At 44.9% G+C, this 22,629-nt stretch overlaps 2 protein-coding genes across 7 annotated transcripts; both read right to left on the bottom strand.

The window, feature by feature from the left end:
* Positions 1-333: 333 nt before the first annotated feature.
* USP21 (ubiquitin specific peptidase 21) lies at positions 334-7,030 on the bottom strand. Of its 3 annotated transcripts, none has more exons than XM_082612839.1 (13): positions 6,303-7,030; positions 5,122-5,481; positions 4,011-4,070; positions 3,732-3,852; positions 3,398-3,509; positions 3,063-3,218; positions 2,495-2,559; positions 2,135-2,238; positions 1,866-1,952; positions 1,500-1,578; positions 1,162-1,269; positions 941-1,055; positions 336-701 (listed from the first exon to the last, which is right to left on the bottom strand). In XM_082612839.1, the coding sequence occupies exons 2-13, from the start codon at positions 5,458-5,460 to the stop codon at positions 611-613; spliced, it is 1,437 nt and encodes a 478-aa protein (XP_082468965.1). In that variant the 5' UTR covers positions 5,461-5,481; positions 6,303-7,030; the 3' UTR covers positions 336-610. The 3 variants fall into 3 exon arrangements, with proteins under 3 accessions (XP_082468964.1, XP_082468965.1, XP_082468963.1); XM_082612837.1 differs by having other exon boundaries at positions 337-701; positions 4,861-5,481; XM_082612838.1 differs by lacking the exon at positions 941-1,055 and having other exon boundaries at positions 334-701; positions 4,861-5,481.
* A 92-nt stretch (positions 7,031-7,122) lies between these two features.
* UFC1 (ubiquitin-fold modifier conjugating enzyme 1) lies at positions 7,123-10,861 on the bottom strand. 4 transcript variants are annotated; one of them, XM_082612852.1, is made up of 7 exons: positions 10,746-10,856; positions 10,466-10,588; positions 8,789-8,856; positions 8,488-8,551; positions 8,113-8,189; positions 7,770-7,860; positions 7,123-7,567 (listed from the first exon to the last, which is right to left on the bottom strand). In XM_082612852.1, the coding sequence occupies exons 2-7, from the start codon at positions 10,586-10,588 to the stop codon at positions 7,487-7,489; spliced, it is 504 nt and encodes a 167-aa protein (XP_082468978.1). In that variant the 5' UTR covers positions 10,746-10,856; the 3' UTR covers positions 7,123-7,486. The 4 variants fall into 4 exon arrangements, with proteins under 4 accessions (XP_082468978.1, XP_082468980.1, XP_082468977.1 ...); XM_082612854.1 differs by lacking the exon at positions 8,789-8,856 and having other exon boundaries at positions 10,746-10,861; XM_082612851.1 differs by lacking the exon at positions 10,746-10,856 and having other exon boundaries at positions 10,466-10,622.
* Positions 10,862-22,629: the final 11,768 nt, after the last annotated feature.

Here is a 22,629-nt window from a genome sequence, read left to right as displayed (position 1 = left end):
CCTTGGGCACCTCGCTCTCGAGGGGGCAGCTCCCTACGCCGGCAGAACCCGTCTACCCAGTGCCTGCGCTCTAGCTCCAGGCTTCCTTACAGCTTCACGAGTCTCAAACTCGCCTTCCCTTTTCCTCCCAATGTAAACCTTCACTGCGTGGTCAAACCTTGGCATTAACGTGTCCTGGTCCGGCACCTCTATCCCCACTCCCACCCCCACGGCTTTGAGCGCGCCCCCATCTGTTCAGAGAGGGAACTGAGTCCCAGGAAGACTCCAATTCGGCCTAGTTCTGTATCTCCACCCCCCTTAAGCACAAATACAAATAAGGACATCATTTTTTCTTAATAAATTTATTCACAAAAAAAAAGTGAGACTGTAGAGGGTCTGGGGGCTGTACACGGGCAGGGGCCTGGGGAGCTCTGTACATGGGGCTGGGAGACAAGGGAGCCTCCAGGTAGAAGGGTATTTTTTAATAAAAAAAATAATGGGAGGTACAACCACCCCCTCCCCCCTCCCCGATTAAAAAGACACAAAAATAGACGTCTCTGAGGTAAATGGGGAGCCTGGGGGCTTGAGGGTGTTGAAAGGGTTTCACAGGTGCCAGGGCTTAAAGGGGATGTCACAGGCACCGGGGTGGCTCCTGCATCAGTTGGTAGAACAGCACGTAGCCCTCACTGGATGCCACCTGGTTTTCACTGACAGGGGAGACACTAGGAAGAAGGGAGATGGGGAAGGAGGTGTGATCATTCCTGCATATTCCCCCCTCCCCACATGATCAACCTCACAGCATCCCGGTAGTGATCAGGAAAGACGCCCCCATACCCACACACACACCCACCCACCGCCCGCCCTTTACCAGGCACTGTGCTCTCCTGGGGCTTCGTATTAGGGAAAGGTGTCAGGGCTGCAGCGGGAATGGGGCAGGAGTTGAATAGGAGGCTATTCTCACCGAGAGTCATTGTAGACATGCCAACCAGTCTGGCACCGGCACAGGGCTGTGTAGTGGCCATAGTGGACACTGCCCGAGTGGTTGCAAAGGGCATACAGCTGATATACGGGGCTTCCTTCGGGGTTAGAGATGACCAAATTCTATAGTCAGAGCTGTGCCCCACTCCCACTCTCTCCCTCCCCTTCATGGGAGCTCCTCAGGACCTTCCCTACAAGACTCACCGGCTTTATCACTGGCAAAGTCCCCTAGGCTCAGTCGCTGCAGCGGGAAGTCTACACCTACTGAACTTTTCTTGATGGAGCCTCGGGAGGCGGAAAATCGATTAAGATCTAAGCTCTGGTTAAGGAGAATTTGGGAGGCAGAGGGCCTCTGAGGGGGGCTGAGGAATTGAATGTTGTCCACTCCCCTCCCTGAACACACATGGGGAGCTTGGTAGGGAAAGGTGGAGTGGCAGGCTTTTCCTAAGGAAAACTGAATTCCCAAATGTCCAACCTCTGCAAACATGGGGAATGAGGAAAAAGAATGAATAGGAGAAGTAAGAATTTGAAGATTAGGATACGGAGCACGAGGATTCGGGGGAATCTTTGTACTGTCAACTTTTTGGTACTTCGTGTTTTCTGCCGACATTGGTCACACACCTGAGTAAATGTCAAATAATATTATAAGGTTAACATGCTCCTCACCTCAGTTGGCTTTTCTGACACCCTGACTCACATACAAATTTACTATGCTCCCTATTACTTCTGGATCCTCTGGGCTACTGCCCTTTGCCCTGGGAATCCCAGGACATATCTGAAACTCCTACACGAACCCAGACATATAAGTGTTATTCTTCATACTAAGGCATCATGCAACCCCTTTTACCCATATGGAGCCCCCCCCAGGTCTCCCACCCTTACTATATCCCTTGTGAACCCACACATACTGGGGCATTCTCCGATTCTAGCTCTTCTTCCTTGGTGAAAAGGCTGAAACAATCCCGCAGAGACACCTTGCCCCCGGCAAATCCTTTCTGGGGGGAAAGGAGAGTGAAGGGTCAGCATGTTCTGAATTTCCTTTTTCAACCCTTCTCAATTAATCCAAGCTTCATTTCTGCTCCAGAGACCCACAGGGTTCCCTCCCACACTGGGGGTGGGTAGGGTTGGGTCACAGAACCCTTGTCCCATCCACCCCTGGAATCTTCTGGAATCCCACCTTGGGGATGGGCAGGGACAGGTCACAAAAAACCTCGAAGGTCGTGGAGCGATACCCACAGGCCTGGCACTTGAGACAACTTTTCAACTGGCCCACAAACAGGTCTAGATAGAAGCAAAGGGGCAGGAGAAGCAGTCATTGTGGGATGCCTGAGATGCTTCCTTGGATTCCCAACTCTTCCCACCTGTTTGCCTGACCCTTCCTTTCCCACCACCGACACTCCTCACAAACCCCTCACAACTTCTCCACCTTTTTGTCATCCAGTCTTGTTCCTACACCCCTGGACAGGATCGATTTTTTTCTGCCAAGCCCGCATCCCCCACACACTAACTTTCCCCATCACTTTGTCTCGTTCCATACCCACAATCTTGCTGTCCTCTCGCTCCAGGTAACGCTTCCACATTAGGTTGGCTCGGTCATCATCGCTAGGACAGATCAAGGGAAGTGGGGAGCACCCATGAGACAGCAGGAACACCGGGCACCCCCAACACCACTGAAATGATCCACAGAGCCCTGTACCCCACCCATACCCCAGCTCCTTCTCTAAATTTCAAGAAAGAGACAAAGGAGTAATGCTTCAGAGGACTTTCCAGGGAAATCCAAGGTGAGAGGAAAAGAAAGGAATGTCGACAAGGGAAGAACATGCCGTCTTCCTCCACCTGGCTTCAGACCCCTTAGGTACCTTGTAAATTAATTATCCCCTCCTCCGTCAATATGGTGACAGCCATAGCACTATCTTCTGCCTCCATCTGTGCCCCTCAGCCTCCCTCCTCCTGCCTTCTTCCTACTTCTGCACTGCTTCTCAAACCATTTTCTGAGCTAAGTATTTCCTTGGACCCTACATCCTCAATCTTGACTAGCTTACTTCTGTGAAGGATGACTGCTGCTGATAAACTACTGCGGAGAAGAAGGAGGGGAGCAACCTTACCTTAACTCAGGTTCTTCTAGCAGAGCCCCTCCACGGCGAGGTTGGGAGGGAGCTGGACTATTGGCCAGGACTGGCGGAGCCCGGCGGTCTCGTCGGTTGATTTCGAGGTGTAGCCGCTCCATGAGGAGCTTCAGAAACTCTTGGGCATCCTGCTGGCTGCAGTCAGACAAAGAACATGGGCAACTGACCCCTGCCTAGTCCACAGTCACTAAGCTCTGCCCAGACATCTGTCCCCAATTCCTGGATGAAGAGCGTCTCAAGGCTCAGAATAATGCTGCTTGGCCCTACCCCCAGACAAGGCCAGAGAGAAATCCCATACCCTCCAGCTCTCCCACCTGTATCCAGAGAAGGAGGGAACATATTTCTGGAAGACAGCTCGGAATCGAGTAGGATTCACAGCTTCACAGGAGTCAGGGTGCCACAGGGCACCAATCACATCTGCAAAGGCTATTAGGGTGGGAGTGGGGAAGGGAAACAATGGTTAATGACTAGAAGAGGGAATCAAGAGGAGGCTTAGAAGGTGGAAAACAACCTCTAGGAAGTCAGGCACTGGGAAAACAGATACAACTGCCAGCTTTCAGGGTTGGGGCCACTGGCACTGGCAGATGGACCTACAAGGGTTTGGGGAAAAGAGGACTTGAAAGAAGGGAGCAGGAGTTGTCGCCCCACCTTCAGTGAGTTCTTGGGCTCGGCCGCCTCCAGGCACCTCTTGCCGGAAGTCCCTTCGCAGACAGAAGTCCCGAAGAGGCCGAGTGCTGCTCAAACACTGTAGCACAGCATTCAGGAAGCACTGGAGAGCAGTAAAGACAGTGCCATTACCTCCCCAGACGAGTGCCTAGGAAGCCTTAGGAGAACTTCAGTGCTGTCCTTCCCCAAGTTTCCCTCCCCATGCCTGGCCCCAACACCAGTTCACATTCCTGTTAGGAAAGACAGGAGAATGGCTCTCACCGTGTTCCCCAGGTTTCGGAGGCCAACATGACCAGAGCCCAGAAGCAGTGTGTGATGAGCCTGGAAGGTCAGAGTACAGTCAGCATATTCCCATATATCCCAGCTGGCACTTTAACCTTTCGACAGCATGCTGCCCACTGCCTTCCCCACCCCATCCTTCACCCCCAAACTCTACACTTTTTCCGTCACTGGGTATTAGGGTCTCCCTACCTCAATGGCCGTGAGCAGTAAGCCTATCACAGCTGAGTGTACCACGGACTCAGCCATGGCTGTCCCACCTATTCCCCACTTACTCCTCTGCCCAGCTAGCCGGCGATGCAGCTCCTGGGGCAACTCCCCAAGCACTGGCATGGTTGCCCAGCTGCTCCCCACCCCCACCTTGCTACCCCCAAGGCCCCTTCCTGCGCCCGTGGCCCCTTCCTGCACCCTCTCCTGACGGCTCCAACTGCAATCAGCCTAGCTCACTTAGGTTGGGAAATGGGCAACCACACGAGCTCAGATGTTCTGAGCCCGCCCCTCTTCAGCTCCAGAGATTAATTAGGCCTAGGCAGCATCCTAGGAGACAAGGTACAGCAAGGGAAGGTAAGGGCCTGGGGACCCAAAGAATTCCAAATGGTTTATTCCTTGGGGACTGAAATGGCACACCATTCTGGGGAGTCACAGACAACCCTGGAAAGGGTCTATGAGGCTTAAGGGTACTTAAATAAGGCAGAGCAGAGTCCAAACTACTGAAATGAAGGGGGTGAAAAAGGAACTTGGCAAAAAGGGGAAAGGAAAGCCATATGATGGCAAGAAAGCTGGAGGCATGGAGGAACATGGGCATGGAAGGCATGTGCTGGCAAGTCCTCACCATCTTGTTATCGGAGTAGAAAGGTTCAGAGGGCCGGGCAGATATCACGTGGAAGGAGCCATGGGAAGTAGGGGGCTCTGTCCGTATGCTGAGCAAGGTGGGTGGCCCAGGAAAGCCCCCAAGGCGTCGGAGAGAGGTGCTACGTCTCAAAGTGGGTGGCTCAGGCCGGAGAGCCAAGCGGCTCAGTGCAGCCCCTAGCTCTCCAGTGCCGCGGTGCCCTCCCAAGGCAATCCCCATTGGACGCAAGTCCCCACTGCTCACAGACTTGGAACGGGCTAGGTTGGTCCTTGATGGGAGAGGCAGAGCCACAGTTGGGGGTGGTGAGCCAGGCAGGGGAACTCCATGATCTGCCCGAATTGGGCCTCTGGGACGAGGGCCTGAGGTCCGTCCCCGTCCCAGCTCCAGTTTCTTGAGCCGTTCCTCAGGGGGACCTGGCCTAGGAGGCAGAGGTCGTAACACAGGGTTCGGCCCAGGGGCTGGGTTTCGGCGCTCCTTGCTCCGGGCCCTGGGAGCAAATGGTAGCTTGGATCCCACTCGGGGCTGGACATTAAGAGGTGGCTCTCGGGTCCGTCCCAGGCGGTGCTCAGAAGCCTGGGGCATTGTGGACACCACAGGCTGGACCTGGGAGGAGAAGAGACGATCAGCGTTTGAATAGAGGGAGGTGGGAACCTAGGCTGCCATACTAGCTACATGCATGGAGGGCAGGAACCATGTCTATCATATCAATCATTGTATCCCCAGTGCCTAGTATAGTGTTTGGTACAAAGTAAACACTTAGTATCCATTGAGTAAATGAATGAATGAATGATAGCAGGCAGGGCTTTGACTCTTTCTACATTCCTCACGCCCTTCCAGCAGAATACTGCTTTACTGGAGAGCCAATGATAAAGAGTTCCTATCTTGGCTGTCTTTATAATCTAGGTGTTCATGAAGGTTCCCCCATACCTGCCTAGTCAAGTGGGATGCGCTCTGGGTCACTTGGGACCTCTGGTCAAGTAGCGGTGTCGATGCAAGTATAACAGCCCCAAGGACAGCATTCCATTCTCAAACCCCTGCCCCTCCTGGCTGCAAATGAAGTACACTAAAAAGGTTACTTGCGAATCACTCCCTCCCCCACCTCTGAGCGCCAAAGTGGTATTGGGGCTCAGGGGCTGTGGCGAGGAGGGAGGACGAACTAACTCCCTGACCCCTAATCTCTGCACGTCTCCCACCACAGGAGGTTTCAACCGGGTCCGCCCCCCTCGAGGGCAGAAAGGCCGAGGCTGCTGATTGGCTACGGGGTCCAGCGGCATATTCTACACGATCCATGGATGCTGGTCCCTCCTGCCCAGTTCTCGCAGGCCTGCCGGGCCCCCAGCGTCTCTGCCTTTGGGATGGGCGATCTCTCGGGTCTGGAACAGTCTTCCCTCGGCACCCCCACGCCATAACGCCCCGGACCGTACCTGTCCCCGGGTGAGGCGGCGGGGGAGGCCAGCCGGGGCCAGGCCCCAGCTCAGGGCCACCCCCTACTACCCTCGTGCAGCGCCCCCGCGGGCCCGGCTGCAGCTTTAGCCGCAGCTAGTGCCCAGATCTCTCCCACCGCAGGGGCCGCCGCCATCTTTGTTGGTCCCGCCCGGCCACCGGCCGCCGGCTTCACTGTCTCCCACAGCGCCTGCGCACCCACACTCAGACTCCACCCACCGGCTTCCTCGGCGCTTGCGTGAACCCGCCCCCTCGGCTCCGCCGCCGACACCATGGAAACACAGCCAACTTTAGGACCGCCAGTTCCCAGCTTTGGCAAGAATTGTCTTTAAACCATCGCTCCAAAGCAAGTCCCTAAAGTAGAGTCCCATCGCCCCACCCCGTGGCTCTAAAGGATATAGATCTGACAATCGTAGTATGGCCCCCCAGCTTGCAGCACAGATCCTTCCCAGGGAGCAGGGGTGCGAATGCAGGGCCTGGGTCCAGCCCACAGACCAGTGAAGTATCCACATAGGGTTGGGAAGATCCCTGGAGGGCAGGGAATACTGGCTCTGCAAAACCAGTCGTCAAACATCTTGCAGGCCAAAGCAGTAGGCTCCCTGCTAAAGGACAAAAGCAGATCTCAGCAGCAGGGAGAGCAGTCAGGATTTCCTTTCATTCCCCAGCTCCAGACCAGACAGAGCATCCTCCATTTCCCCTTCCCTCCCGAACTAGTATAGTTGTACATGTGCCTTGGGTCTTAGCCTGCTGACCCTAAGCCTGCTCACCCTCTATTAACAGCCACCAATGAGAACCACAAGCCACAGGAGGAAGCAGCTTTTATTGATGAGTTATCTCCAGAAACCAAAAAGACTATGTACTCACTTTCAGTCACCCCCTATCCCTCCAGGACCTCACACTGCTCCACCTGGACAAGGGATATAAATTGCCTTTTGGTTTTTCAAGGCCCTAGTCTTTCTCCTTCCTGTGTAGCCCAACTTAGAAATTCAGCAGCAATACCGTTGTTTTTTTCAGCAGTGTCTGCTGCAACTATTGATATTTAGTAACAATTACGGGAGAAGGGGTGTGGGGGGAAGTGGTTAGATGAGTAAAAAGAATGATGCACAGGAAAACAGGAACGTAGCCTATGGAAGGTCCCTCTGTCCTGCCTCAGCAGATTGATCCTTCATTGGCTGCATTTCTCTTTATGCTGAATCACTCCCTTCTGAATCAGATCGGGGATTTCCACTGCCAGCCACGGACCCAGCTGCAATACAAGGGAGACCCTGTGAGATTACTACCGCCCAATCAATGCCTCTTATTCCATCAGAAGCTCCTTCCTAGAGATATTCTAGGAGAACACGCCCAAAGGAAAACACTGTTATTCCTTGTTTACTCTCAGTTACTTTTCTTATACCACTCAGAACCTAACCCCTTCTCCCCTTATATACCAAATACTCCAAACTTACCCCCAGAGCCATGAGATGAGCTAGTCCAAACTTAGGCACATTCCTGGCCCACAAAGGCTTAAAGTGATCAGTCAGGCATATTTTGCCGCCCCTATGAGATGGACAAGATGATCAGAAGGTGTTGACATGCAAGGTATACCACAAAGCACAGCAGGCTCTTGAGAGCACAGCAAGACTACTGGTGATCAGAATTGAGAACAAGGTCAGCTAAGTGCTTTGCCCAGATTTGGCAGAGGGAGACCTGGAGTCTCTCTAGGCCTGCAGACTCTGGGAAAACTCCTGCCTCAGAGAGTTCTTCCCCAAGGCCTTCTTTGACCTTTTCCCATCTCCTATTCAGTCCTACCTGTACATCTTTGCTGTTTTTCCATCCAGTTCAGGGACTGCGATTTCTGGAGCAGTAGTGGGATATGTGATAGGAATCTGGAAGAATTAGAAAGCTTTAATAAAACAGAATCAGAATAGAAAGGAACTAATCTAATCAGATATACACATTTCTTGGTTGAACTGAAATGTTCTATAAACTCATCAAGCAGCAGTCACACACCAGGATTCTGGACATGGAGATGAATAACTATAACCTATGCTTGTTTCAAACCTCAGCTTTTCCCTCCCATTTAAAAAGTTATCTTGGGTCCCTCCAAGAAAGGTTAGCTTGTTAACAATCACCTAATCCCTCCTGTTCTACTAACCTCCATAATTCCCACTACATCATACTCACGTCAAACTCGATGTCAAACTCATATTTGAGGAGGTCATGGATGTACCAGCATTTTCCAAACCACCTGTAACATAGACCAAACCTCAGTGCAATTTTCCCATTCTTCTAATACTCAGATGACATCTTCTTGGCTTAGGTGACCAGCCTGGGAGACTCGTGGGTTGGGAATTGGGGAACTCTGGAGTTGTGGGAGTGGAGACCAGAAAGGGGCAGGAAAGGCCTGACAGTGGGCTCTGGGACACCAAAATGCTCAAGCTATGTGACATCCCCACCCTCACACCTCCCAAGAGGGTCTGCCTACCGAGTCCCTTCCTTGTTGGACTCCAGTCGGAACCAATCATTGTCTGCATTCTTGTTGTTCTCCACGTACTAAAAGTAGAGAATGAGGTCTTTGAGGGGGGTGTTGAGGTCAAGGGCAGTCCCCCTTCCCTCAAAAGAAAAGTGTGTGATTACTTCCTCTCTTAAGCACCCATATGCTGATGACTTTTAAATCTTTATCTTTAATCTAGAGCTTTTCTCAAAGCTTCAACTCCATTATCCAGCTGTGTATTGAAATTTCTACCTTCATTCCACAGGTACCTCAAACTTGGCAGTCCGAGTTTCCCTCTAGTCTTTCATTCTCCACTGCACCAATCTCAGTTGGCAGTATTAGCATTCAGTCACCCAAGCCAAAAACCTGGGAATCATCCTTGACCCTCCTTCTCCTTTATTCTACAAACCAATCTGCTGATTTTACCTTCTGAATATTCTTTAAATCTACCTCTCCTCTCTATCTTCACCATAACTCCCAAGTTTAGATCATCATCTTTCTTTTGCCTGGATTAATGACAGCCTCCTAACTTCAATCTTATCCCTGTCAATTCTATTTTCCTCTCTACTGCCAGTGATTGATCTAAACCCAAATCTCATTGTGTTACTCCTCCGCTTAACATGCTTTAAAGGTATCCCAATGCCTCCAAGATAAAGTGCTCAAATCTATTTGTCAAGCCTTATCTACCACTCCCTGCCACATTTTGATGCTCTAACAACTCTGATCTACTTGTGTTTCTTCATATATGTCATGGTGTTTCTAGCTTCTATGACTGCTCATGCTGTTCCTTTTGCCTTGAATGTTCTTCTCTTACCTTCATGTTTTATCAGGCCAACTTATGTTCACCCTTTAAGCCTCAGCTCAAGCATTGCCTCTTCTAGGAAACCTTCCCTGACCAGACCCAAGCTGGATTTCGGTATCTCACCTCCTGCTTCAAAACATCTTAGCAATTTCTCAGACTCCTTCTCCCTGTTTCTCCACATAATGTATTATCATGATATGTTTCTGTCCACCTCCGTAGGCTCAACTTTATTCGGCTTTGGATGCCCTTCCTAGGTACTTGGTATACAATAAATGTTTTTTTAGTGAATGAATACATGCATCAGGAAAGCTGCTAGCCTTTGAAACAGAGACCACCGCAAGAAAGTCAAATTTTCTTCTCCTTCCACAGAAGGGAGATTAACTCAGAAGATGGCTCGTTCCTAACCCTGAGCTCAGCTCCTTGTCTCTCTGCAACTAATATCTACTTGAATTTTTAGCTCTAACGTGTATTCCTCCCTCAGGACAAGTGAAAGAGGGAGCGGAGAGACGCGGACCGGGACCCAGGGTTCCAGGAATTCCTGTTGACCACCTCCCCTACATCCAAGAGAGCAATCACCTGGGGCCAGAAGGACACGTCATCCTCCGGGGCGGCATATCCCCCAAATAACTGCTGCTTTCAGTCAGAAAGTCTGGCGCCACCGTGGCTCCTAACCTGAGTCTCTTAGGAGGCACCTCCTCCCCACCGCGCCTCCCTAAGTCCCCCAGCCCCGCAGTCGTCCAATATCTATGAATTCGTAAAGTTAAACTTTAAAACCGGAAACGGCTTCCACACGGAGCCTATTCTTAAGGACACCAGATTACCCGCAACACTTTTGCGACGCGGTTGGCAGTAGAAGCACAACTGACCCGGATAAGAGACTGATATTCCTCCTTGAGCCTCTGCACCCACAACTCCCGATCTCGAGGTCCGGCATTGGTCTTCAGAACCGGGATCTCAGACACGACACGCCGGGTGGCCTCATCCGCCATCTTGGACCAGGGCGCAAGAGAAACACGGAAGTGGTATTACCTGTAGTTTACATTCAGGGCGCCTCCATCTTTACTACTGGACGATGGGGAGTTGGGCTGCCTTGAAACTTCTTTGCATACGATCTTTATTTTATAGTAACGAAGAGAAATTTGTCACCTGATCACTTGCTTATGGGTGCAACGAGAAGAAAAGAATGGAAACGGATGTCTCTGTCCAGAATATAATTAAACCGCAGATGGCTCAAAGGGTGACTTCCGCTCATGCTCAGAGACGTAATCTCAGAAAACGCTTCCGGACACTGGAAGAGTTGTTACAATTTCAAGCAGTTCTAGGCGCCGTTCCGGCGCTGTCATCCTAAAACGCGCGATTCACATGTTTCGGCTTCGAATAAACTTCTTTAACTTCCTTGTAGTTCAGCTGAGATAGCGGGGGGCCAATGCAGTGATCCATTAGGAGGGTAGTAAACTCCTGAGAATTATTGGGAACTGTGGAGAACCAAAGTATATACAGGCTCAGCCCTGAACGGTTAACACAATTGAATTAGAAAATTCTTAATAAATGCCAAAGGAGTTTAGAGGTCACGGGAAGACTTGCCTTAGTGTAGCCTAGGCATTTTTGGGTCTGGAATGAACGCATCTAGGAAGTAATCATGTCTCTTATCTCTAGTGCATGGCACACAGTAGGTACCCAGTAATCCTTTTGCAAAATTTGTATCTTCCAGTTGGTTTTTAAACCTAAGCACATTATTTTTGGCCTTAACTTACATATCTTGTTTTCAGTGTTAATCGTTCCAACCCATGGTAGTAATTTTGGATCAAATCCCATTAATCATCAAATTATATAGTCTATCTACAACTTTAATTTCTAATGGCTGAAACCTCCAGTCCAGTGTTGAGAGCAGACAACCTTGTCTTGTTCTGATTTTAGAGGGGAAAGCACTGTCTTTTCCTTAAGTATGATGTTACCTGTAGGCTTTTCGTGGATGCCCTTTATCAAGTTAAGGAAGTTCCCTTCTCTTCCTAGTGTTGAAGGTTTTTATCATGAATGGATATGGATTTTTTCCCCAAATGCTTTTTCTTTATTCACTGAGATGATGATGTGGTTTTTGTCTTTTATTTTCATGCTATATATTTCTTTCTTTGAAATATTGAATATTGGATAAGGGTAAGGCAAAGCTTGTAATATCTCACTAGAGTTCTTTCTCCTAGAGAAATAAAGATTTATTTCATTTAGGGTGTAGGCTCTGTGGTGTGGTAGAGTGCAGAGATTCGGAATGAGGCTTGCAATTTAATTGTCATAAGACTTTAGAGACGGGGGAGAGAGAAATGGGGAAACGTAGGTCAAAGGATACGAACTCTCAGTTATAAAAAGAATAAATTCTGAGGATTTAATGTACAGCATGGTGACTATAATTAATAAAATGGTATCGTATGTTTGAAAGTTGCTGAGAGTAGATCTTAAGCATTCTTAACCACACATGTGTAAACTATGTGAAGTGATGGATGTGGATATTGATCTTGGTAATCATTCCTATATATATATATATATATGATATATATATATAAAACTATCACATATATATGATTTATATCAAACCATCACTTTATACAATTATATTTGTCAACTATTCCTCAATAAAACTGGGGCGGGGGAAGACTTTGGAGAGTTACTCTGTGAACTGCATTTTCTCACCTATAAAAGGAGGATAGTAATGCTTATAGGGTGATTTTAACTATATATACAGTGTCTCTTCATTCATTCACATAATAGATTTTCAGAATGAAATTCACATTAAATATATGGCAGGGCTTCCCTGGTGGCTAAGTGGTTAAGAATCCGCCTGCCAATGTAGGGGACACGGGTTCAAGCCCTGGTCCGGGAAGATCCCACATGCCGCGGAGCAACTAAGCCCGTGAGCCACAACTACTGAGCCCATGCACCACAACTACTGAGCTTGCGCTCTAGAGCCCGTGAGCCACAACTACTGAGCCCGCGTGCCAAGAGCCCGTGCTCCGCAACAGAGAAGCCACTGCCATGAGATGCCCACGCACTGCAACAAAGAGTAGTCCCCGCTCGCCACAACTAGAGAAAGCCTGCGCACAGCAACAAAGACCCAATGCAGTCACAAATAAATAAGTAAAAATAAATAAATAAATATATGTATGTATGTGTGTGTATATATATATATATATATGGCAGTAATTTTCAAACTTTTTGTAATACTGGAGCCAGGTTAACAACAACAACAAAAAATCTCACTTGGAATCTCAAATATAAAAATGATCAGTGCAGAGCTGCTCTTGTTCAAGTGCAGGCAGAAGACCTCTAGCCTTAGAACACTTCCCCTATGGTAACAACACATGACACTTTATTGTTTAATTGTCTTGAAAGACTGTAAGCTCACAGTAGAGACTGTGTGTCAGTCTTGTTCATACAATAATACTGTAATGCCTGGCACAAAGTAAGTGCTCAATGAATATTTTTAAAATAAAGGAATATCTTGATGAGTTAGGTAAGCATCAGACAAGCTGTCACCTTAAATCTGCATCTTACCTTTTTTTTTTTGAAAATCACTTTATTAGACCACTTTGTAAAGCAGAGTTCATAATGCACGACGGCTGTCTCTATTGTAAGCATAGTTGCATCTCTGGAGAGTGTATTTATTTTAGAGAAGTTTCTTTTTAAATTATCAATTTAGCTGATTCTTGCTTTAAGTAATTCTCACAAGAGATCAGAAGCTAAGGTTGAGAAGACTGAAAGAAGAGTGTAGGCCTGAGCTTCATCTTTTTTCAAAGGAAGGTCTCATTCATACACAATTCATGTGTTTATGGAGTTCTTACTACATTCAGGCATTGGAGATACAGTAGTGCACAAGGCAGGCAGAGTCCTTGCCCTCATGGAAATTGTCCTAAAACAGCTATAAAAAGGAACCTGACAGAATTGATTGGAAAACTCAGTTCTGGGAAATAGGGCTTCCCTGGTGGCGCAGTGGTTGAGAGTCCGCCTGCCGATGCAGGGGGACACAGGTTCGTGCCCCGGTCCGGGAAGATCCCACATGCCGCGAAGCGGCTGGGTCCGTGAGCCATGGCCGCTGAGCCTGCGCGTCCGGAGCCTATGCTCCGCAACGGGAGAAGCCACAACAGTAAAAGGCCCGCATACTGAAAAAAAAAAAAAAAAAAAAAAAAATTCTGGGAAATACACTAACGTCAGACCACGGTTTTGATGGAAGAGTACTGTTGAGTACATGAAGGAGCCTCTGAAAATAGTTGAAAATCCCATTGTCAGTCATCATGGAGAAACGTAGCTCCTGGGACAAAAGGAGAAATAAATATTGTATTAGGGAAATAAACCTTGGATTAGGAAATGAATTAAATTTTCCTCCTTCTGGTCTTTAAGGGGTTAGTCTGGACTCTGATATTCTGGAATATTACTCAGAATGGTGAGAGAAATTCTGGTTCTCCTACAGGGAGGGAGCCACCCTATAGAGCAGGGGTCCCCAACCCCCTGGGGCCGTGGACCGGCACCGGTCCGCAGCCTGTTAGGAACAGGACCGCACAGCAGGAGGTGAGCAGCGAGTGAGCAAAGCTTCATCTGCCGCTCCCCATCGCTCGCATTACCGCCTGAACCCCCCCCCCCCACCACCACCGGTCCGTAGAAAAATCGTCTTCCATGAAACCGGTCCCTGGTGCCAAAAAGGTTGGGGACTGCTGCTATAGAGGATCAGTGTAGATGGGTGGCCACTTTTGTAAAATTTTCTCCTTTGTTATTGCCTTTATTCTGGAGACTTCAGCAAAGAATTCTTGTAAACTGTAACCTGATCTCTGTTATGCTGTGGGGAATTAGTTTCACACTTAGAGAACCTGGTAAAGTGAATGATAAAAACTAACATTTATACGATGCTTACTGTGTGCTAGGCACTGTCCTAAACGTTTTTATAAATTAGATCCTTTAATTCTGGCAACAACCTTAAGATAATAACTTTCATTAGTCTCATTTACATTTGAGGAAACTGAGGAACAGTCAGGTTCAATGAAAGAAAGCCCTATATCACAAAGCCACTAAATGGTAGAATTGGAATTCAAGCCCAAGCACAGTCTGGCTCTAGAAATCACATCCTTAAACAGCTTTCTACCATTTCCAGGCCAATGTGAAATTAGCACCAGTGATCTGAGGGGATGGAGGTGGTGGCAGGGGCTATTCATGGCCCTAAAAGGGAAGACGGCTATCAGTAATGAACCAGTGTTTCTGAAAACACAAAGAGAGACTGCAGGAACAAACAGTAGAGCTGCAGGAACATAAATGAGATAACAAACCCCCTCCCTGGAATGGGCTGATGTGTGCACAGGACCCTCTGAGGTGTTGGTATCATCCGTAGAGATTTTGCAACTATGGACTTCGAGTTTAACTGCAATCTGCTAGCTAGTAAGATCTTGGCAAGGGTTGGGAGTGTCAGAGGATTTGGTTAACAAAGATGAAAAGACATATTCTTTGGGGAGGAAAAACTAATAAGCAGTCAATTACCATAAAATAAAAAATCTCTATTCTGGAGGTATACAAAGTACTGTCTGAGTAAGTATTCCTGAGAGAATCAGGTAAGGCTGTTAGTATTTGAACTGGAACTCTTAGGATGAGCACATTGAATGTGCGGGCAAGGAGAGAGCAGGCTAAGTATGGCATTCTAAGCAGAAAGAAGAACATGTGTAAGGCAGGAAGGCATGAGGGAATATAGTATTATATTAATGACACAAAGTATCTAGATCATTATTTATAACAGAAGAGGGAAGAAAGCTCCTGGAAACTGTTAATGTTATATTAACTATATGGAATATGCTATAGAGAAATATTTATAAAGTAAGTGTAAAATCAGAACACAAAATTGTACATAGATGTGGTTTTAAAATATTTACTTTTGAATAGGTAATACATACACCTGCTCAAAATTCAAAAGATACAAAAGGATATAGAGTGAAACATTGTCTCCCTCTTATCTCATTCCTTGGCTACTGAGTTCCCTTCCCCAGGGGCCTCTCCCCTCCAGCTAGTTTTTTGTGTATCCTTCCAGATATACTCTATGCACTTACCAATATGCACACACATACACATTCTTTTAAAACATTTTATAAAAATCATAGCATACTATTCACATTTCTGCACATTGCTTTTTTCACTGAATAATATATCTTGGAGGCTGTTCTATATTAATACATACAAAACTACCTTATTCTTTCCCCCCTCCCCCTCTTTCTTCTTTTGTAGATGCATCCCATTGTATGGATCTACCATAATTTATTCAACAAGACCCTCAGGATATTTATTTAGGTTGTCTTTTGCTATTATGAACATTGATACAGTTAATAGTCTTGCCTACTCATCATTTTGTACATATGTAATAAATATTTAGATATGGAACTGTTGCCTCAAAAGATTTTGTATTTTTATTTTTTTTAATTTGTATATTTTAAATTTTGTTAAATATTGCCAATTTGCCTCTAGAAAGATTAAACCGATTTGTATTATGATTAGCAATATATAAAATGACAAGTTTCCCCACCCCCCCCAAAAAAAATCAGTGTTAACAGAGTTGTTTTTGCCAATTTCATGATTGAAATGGAATCTCAAGACAATTTTAATGTCCATTTCTCTTATTATGAGTAAGGCTGAATATCTTTTCATATGTTTAGGATCCATTTGTATTTCCTTTTCTGTAAATTCTTATATCCTTTGCTCCTTTGTAATTGTCATTCATTTTTTCTTACTGATTTGTATGAGTTTTAAAAATATTTATATTAAAGAGATTAGCCGTTTGTGATGAGTTGTAAATCTTTTTCCCAGTTTGGCATCTGTCTTTGCTTTTGTTCATAGTATTTTTAACCATGTGGAAATTTTTCATACATGAGGTCAAGTCTACCAGTCTTTTTTGCTTATAACTTCTGGTGTTGAGTCACCACAACAGTCTGTATTATTAAAAAAAAAATTATCCCATGTTTTCCTCTAGTACTTTTTCTCTTAAAATGAAAATGGCTTTGTTTGTTCCAGCTTATTTAAGCAATACGGAAAAATAAAATTTTTTCAAAATCCTACCCCAAGAGACGAAAACTGCTATCATTTTAAGTATACATCCTTCCAGACATCTCTATGTGCACATTTTCTTTCTTCTGCTTTCTTTGGGTTTAATTTACTGTTATATAGATTCTTTTTTTAAATTAATTTTTACTGGAGTATAGCTGCTTTGTGTTATATAGGTTCTTGAAATGGATGCAAAGCTTATGAACTTTCAGCTTTTCTTTATTCCTAATATGTGCACTTAAGACTATACATTTTCCTGTAAGCACAGCTTTAGTCACATCTAAGTTTTGGTACGTAATATTTTTATTATCATTCAGTTCAAATTATTTTCTAACTCCAATTGTGATTTTTTGGGGGGTTACTTAGAAGTAGTGTATTTCATAACTTCTAGTTACTTTTTTGTTACTGATTTGTAGCTTAACTACAAGTCAAGAAACACACTTTGTATAATTTTAATACTTTGAAATTTGTTAAAATTTGCCTTATAGCACAATATGGTCAGTTTTAAAAATGTTCCAAGTGTGCTTGAAAATAATTTGTAATTTAAAGTTTTGGAGTACAGTGACTATATATCTGCTTGTTGAATCAAATTTGCTGCTCACGTTTAAGTTTTTTATATCCTTACTAATTTTTTTTGGGGGGGTGTCTACTGGTTCTGAAAGAGGTATCCTCTATCAGTGGATGACAGCAGTATGTTAAATCTCCTATTATGATAGTGAATTTGTCTATTTTATTTCCTTGTAGCTCTGTTGCTCTATATAATTTGAAGTGCATACAAATTTAAAACTTCCTGGTAAATTGGACTTGTTGATATGAAGTGCCCTTGTTTATTTCTAGTAACGCTTTTGCTTTCAAGTCTACTGTATCTGTTATTATATAATTTCCTTTTGGTTTATATTTGCACAGTATATCTTTTTCAATTCTTTTACTTTCAACCTTTTTGAACCACTATGTTTTTTTTTAATAAAACTTTTAAAATTAATTAATTTTTGGCTGCATTGGGTCTTCGTTGCTGCGTGTGGACTTTCTCTAGTTGTGGCGAGCGGGGGCTACTCTTCGTTGTGGTGTGCGGGCTTCTCATTGTGGTGGCTTCTCTTGTTGTGGAGCACGTGCTCTAGGCGTGTGGGCTTCAGTAGTTGTGGTACACAGGCTTTGTTGCTCCATGGCATTTGGGATCTTCCCGGACCAGGGCTTGAACCCGTGTCCCCTGCATGGGCAGGCAGATTCTTAACCACTGCACCACCAGGGAAGTCCCTGTACCGTTACGTTTTAGATAGTTTCTAGTATTTTATATTAATTACGATTGGCTATTAATACATGTGGAAGTAATTTTAAAGGGTATGTATAATCTTTCCACTGATCTAAGGTGACATCTTTATCAATACAAAATTTCCTCACATATTTGGGTCTATCCAAGAACGTGATATTATTTTCCGTTTGATCAAGTTCTCTTTTATGTGGGTAGCATTTTATTTTATTTTATTTATTTATACATTTATTTATTTAGTTTTGCTGCATTGGGTCTTCGTTGCTGTGCATGGGCTTTCTCTAGTTGCTGAGAGCGTGGGCTTCTCATTGTGGAGGCTTCTTCTGTTGTGGAGCACGGGGGCTCTAGGCACATGGGCTTCAGTAGCTGTGGCTCATGGGCTCTAGAGTACAGTCTCAGTAGTTGTGGCGCACGGGCTTAGTTGCTCCATGGCATGTGGGATCTTCCTGGTCCAGGGCTCGAACCCATGTCCCCTGCATTGGCAGGCGGATTCGTAACTACTGCACCACCAGGGAAGCCCGTGGGTAGCATTTTAAAATTTCATTCATACTGGGAATTCCCTGGCTGTCTAGTGGTTAGAGCTCTGTGCTTTCACTGCCAAGGACACAGGTTCAATCCCTGGTCAGGGAACTAAGATCCTGCAAGCCATGCAGCACAGGGAAAAAAATTTTTTTTCATTCATGCAGATCTTGCCCATTCTTGTTAATTATTCCTAGGCATTTTATCTGACTTGTCACTATTGGGTCTTTTTTTGATTATACTTTTAACTTATTGTTTATATATAAGGGATATTTATTTCTGCATGTTATTTCCCCTCCCAACCACCATTTTACTAAATTCTATTATATGTAATAATTTTAAAGTTGATTCTCATGATTATATCTATGTAAATAAGCTATCATCTGCAATAATGATAATTACATTATTATTTTAGCTATATAAAAGGTTTATAAATAGCTAAAGCTTGGAAGAAAACATTAAGGAATGAGGTAAAATGAGTTAGGAAAAGTCTTTTGTTAGTTATAAGTTCATTAATGATTAGCTAAAATGGTAACAGGATTCTTAGCATTTTAAATGAGTTCAGGGCCTGGACACATGGTATTCTAGAAATCAGAAATATTTGTAAGTGAAATTGTTTTCTGTCTAGGTCATCTGAGGAACACACAATATAGCAAATGTCCAAATTTTCAAAGAGGGGAATTCTAGATGGTGAATTCTGGAAACTAAAAAACTAAGATTATTGATTCTTAGTAAAACTGTAGAAGTTATTAAAAAGTATTTTATGAATAGAAAAGAAAGCAGCGATCCCCAGATGCCTACAGTGGTTCATGGCGATGTGATTCAGTCTCCCAAGGTGTCGGCTGTTCCTTGCCTTTGGGCCTTTAGCAGGTATCCTCTCAGCCTGGGATATTCCTCCCTTTTCTTCAAGAAGGCTGGCTCCTTTGGGTCCTTTGGGTCTCAGCTTCCATGTCACCTCCTCAAAGAGAGCTTTCCCTGATCATTCATTTCTCTGTCACAGCATTCTGTTCTTTTCCTTCATAGCACCTATCTCAATTTAAAATTATATATTTGCTATTTTCTTTCCTTAGTGTCAGTCTACCCATGTAAACTGTAAACTCCATGAAGACATGGACTATGTCTGTTTTGTTTACCACTGTGTATCCTATCCTATATGCCTATCACAGTACTTGACATTAGTAAATGCCTAACGTATATTTATTAAGTAAATGACTGAATGACTTTCCTTGTCAGTGTTACTAGATTAACAGACTAGAACATCATAGACAGTACATCTTGACTTCAGGAAAATGTAATAGTTTCCTGATATGTTCTTTGAAAAAGATAGTGAATTTGCTAAAATATAAAATCATTTTTATTTGACTGAACAACCAACCAAAGAGAATTAATTCTCTAATTAGCTGGTGGGGTTGGTAAGACAGGGCTGTTTTTTGTCATGGCCTGCCTGTGGGATAACCAATGACTTGGAAAAATCATCCCCATGGGGGCAGCAGAGAGCATTAATAAAGAACCTCCTGAATTTCTGAAACCTGGTGAAAATTGTTATATATAAATATTAGGTAACATTTATCCGCTGCTTACAATGAGCTAGGCCCTGTGTTGACACTGCACATATATTATTTAATATAATCATTAAAACAGGGACCTATGATATGGATGTTATTTTATATTTGCCCTTTTTACAGATGAGAAAACAAGCTCAGAGAAGAAACTTGCCCAAAGTCATATTAGTGAGGGTCAGAGCTGGCAAATGAAGGGAACAGGTTAAGGAGAATTTTGGACAGCAGATCATTAGGATTCAGTGACTGATTGTGGTCCCTACTCTTCTATTCAGGAGCCAGCAGACACTAGAATTCTAGCTAAGGGCTTACAGCTAGGTTTGAAGTACAACTGAAATTAGGAGCAAGTATGATGCTTGGGTGAAAATGAGTAGCTAGAGCAGCTTGGAGTTAATGGGAAACCAAGACCTAGAGAGGACTGTCAGGTCAGCAAGTCATTGTAGGATAAAGTTCAAGAGGAAAGCCCAGGGAGGGACATAGGGATCAGAGTGGGTCTGGAAGAGTCAAGAGGATACTTGTGACAATAGGTTGCTAACAGGGTATAGAATTCTTTAAGGGAATGTCTGGTTTAAAAGGATTTTAATTCTGGCAGAGCTGGGGAACAGCATGGACTGGGACAAGCAGCCTCAATAGAGTATTCAGATTAAAAAAGATAAGAGATCTACTATAATTTGAATTGGTAGTACCATTGACTGGGAAAAAAATATTTAGTAGGGACATAGTAGCTATCTGAAGGGCTGACATTTAGCTCTGATGTGTTGATCCAGAGGAAAAGAAAACAGGAACAATAAATGGAAGTTACAAAGAGATTTTTCCAAGTACAGAAAAAAAAAAGGGCGTTTCTAACCACTGAAAATTAGAGTGAATTGAGAATTAAGTGCAGGACATACTGGAAATGGGAGCATGTGAAAGGTAGCCAAAGGATGTCAGTTTAATGATTCTAGTGAAGGAAGAGATAATTGTGGGAATAGAGTGTATTGAGAAGCAGAATAGAATGGGATTCAGAGTCCAGTTGGAGGGGCCCGTCTTTGAAAGCTGGAGGGATGTTATCTCAGCTGAGGCTCCAAGGAAGAGACAGGAACTGATATAAAGGAAGGGACATGAAAAGCGGAGGAACAGAAGAATCCTACATAGGGTTCTCAATCTTCTGAGAGAGTTTTCTCGAGTTTTTAGTTGAAGTAAGGAGAGGGTGGAAAAAGAACATCAGGCAAGAGATGAAGTTTTTGCTTTAACTGCAGAGATGATGTAAAGTTTAAGCCAAAGGGGAACAGCTACTTAGCGACAACTAACAAAAAATCTTAGTGTTTGAAATAATTTTTCTCAGTGCTGGGCATGAGAGTGCCTGTCTCCTTGGTTTAATTAGTATTTATCCCATTTCACCTCAGGAAATCTGCTCAGCTCTCTTTATTGGCATTATGATCTCTTCAGCACCTATTATATCTCAAGGCTTCATGTTTTTTGTTTGTCTGTCTTTTGTTTTGGCCACGCAGCATGGCACGTGGGATCTTAGTTCCTTGACCACGGATCAAACCTGTGCCCCCTGCGGTGGAAGCATGGAGTCCTAACCACTGGACTGCCAGGGAATTCCCAAAGGCTTCATGTTTTAAGAGTGAATTGCCAGGGTCCCCCAAACAGAAAACTTTCCTACAAATGCAGTCATGAATGGACTAAGGAACAGCTGGCCAGGCAACTGTCCCAATGTCTTGAATTTGTAAAATTTAGTTAAGGTTTGGCCCCAGGGAAAAGGATTAGGTCCTTCCAGTCCTATAGAGGAAGAGGGATTACTTTGAAGGCCTAATGAAGAAAAATCCCAGTCCTTCCTTTAGCTTTCCATTCTGAGTGAAGAAGGCAATCTATCTTTTCCCCAGAGGCTGCAAAGAGCAGATAGGACACCATACTATTAGAGAAGGCAGTCCTCAGCATGGACTCTCCTCTCTAATCCTCTAAATGGGGTTGGGTTAAGTTTAGGAGACGGGCTCATGGAAAGGAATTACTACCATGATGTCAAGATTGCTAGGTATCAAACCACTTCCGGATATGGGTAGGGAGAGAACATGACTCTATTTTAAGAAATAGTGCCTGCATCTGCCTCTTTTGTGGGCTTATGTGGGTGGGGAACATCCCCCTTCCATATATCACAGCTAGCTACCTCTGTCCTGATGACTCATCCACTAGGAAAAGTTAGGGAGTAATCTGTGAAGAAAATGAGAATATAGGGGAGGCTGTTTACAACAGAACAGAGTACCAGTATGGGGTGGTGGTGAAGCGGGGGTAGACATTTTTGGCTTTTTCTAATGGATATCTCTTCCCTTCAACTGTGTAAAGTAGAGGTTGTTCATTCTTCCACTCCCGTAGGAAAGGGGGGCAGGGTATCATCCTTCTCTTTGCAATCCACTGCTACTTTCAGATGATTGTGCTCTCATCCTCTTGTAAAAACTCTTCCTTCTTTAAAGCTTATGCCATTTGGCTCTAGTACCCTTTATCCCTCATGCTTACTGAGAACTCCAGTGCCTATTAAATAACCTCTCTGTGCTGCCAACTCTTCCTATCTGGGTGGTTTTAGGAAAATCCATGTGATCATTAGCTAGTTTTTGACCTTCTCAACTCTAACTTATACTCCTACTTTCTT

The sequence above is a fragment of the Mesoplodon mirus genome (genome assembly GCF_964341445.2).
Source record: "Mesoplodon mirus genome assembly, chromosome: 3".
NCBI classification, from domain to species: domain Eukaryota; kingdom Metazoa; phylum Chordata; class Mammalia; order Artiodactyla; family Ziphiidae; genus Mesoplodon; species Mesoplodon mirus.
The sequence above is the reverse complement of the archived record's forward strand: the minus strand, read 5'-3'. Positions and strand labels throughout refer to the sequence as shown.

What these genes read in the sequence shown, in the direction of transcription:
- UFC1 (XM_082612852.1), bottom strand. Translation starts at nt 10,588, where the DNA reads ATGGCGGATGAGGCCACCCGGCGTGTCGTGTCTGAGATCCCGGTTCTG. An exon ending in AATATCAGTCTCTTATCCGG is followed by an intron (nt 8,857 to 10,465) that starts GTCAGTTGTGCT and finishes CTCTACTTTTAG; the next exon opens with TACGTGGAGAACAACAAGAA. An exon ending in AGTTTGACATCGAGTTTGAC is followed by an intron (nt 8,190 to 8,487) that starts GTGAGTATGATG and finishes TAATTCTTCCAG; the next exon opens with ATTCCTATCACATATCCCAC.
- USP21 (XM_082612837.1), bottom strand. Translation starts at nt 5,460, where the DNA reads ATGCCCCAGGCTTCTGAGCACCGCCTGGGACGGACCCGAGAGCCACCT. An exon ending in AGCCCAAGAACTCACTGAAG is followed by an intron (nt 3,510 to 3,731) that starts GTGGGGCGACAA and finishes CCACCCTAATAG; the next exon opens with CCTTTGCAGATGTGATTGGT. An exon ending in CCCTCCTTCTCTGGATACAG is followed by an intron (nt 3,219 to 3,397) that starts GTGGGAGAGCTG and finishes GTCTGACTGCAG; the next exon opens with CCAGCAGGATGCCCAAGAGT.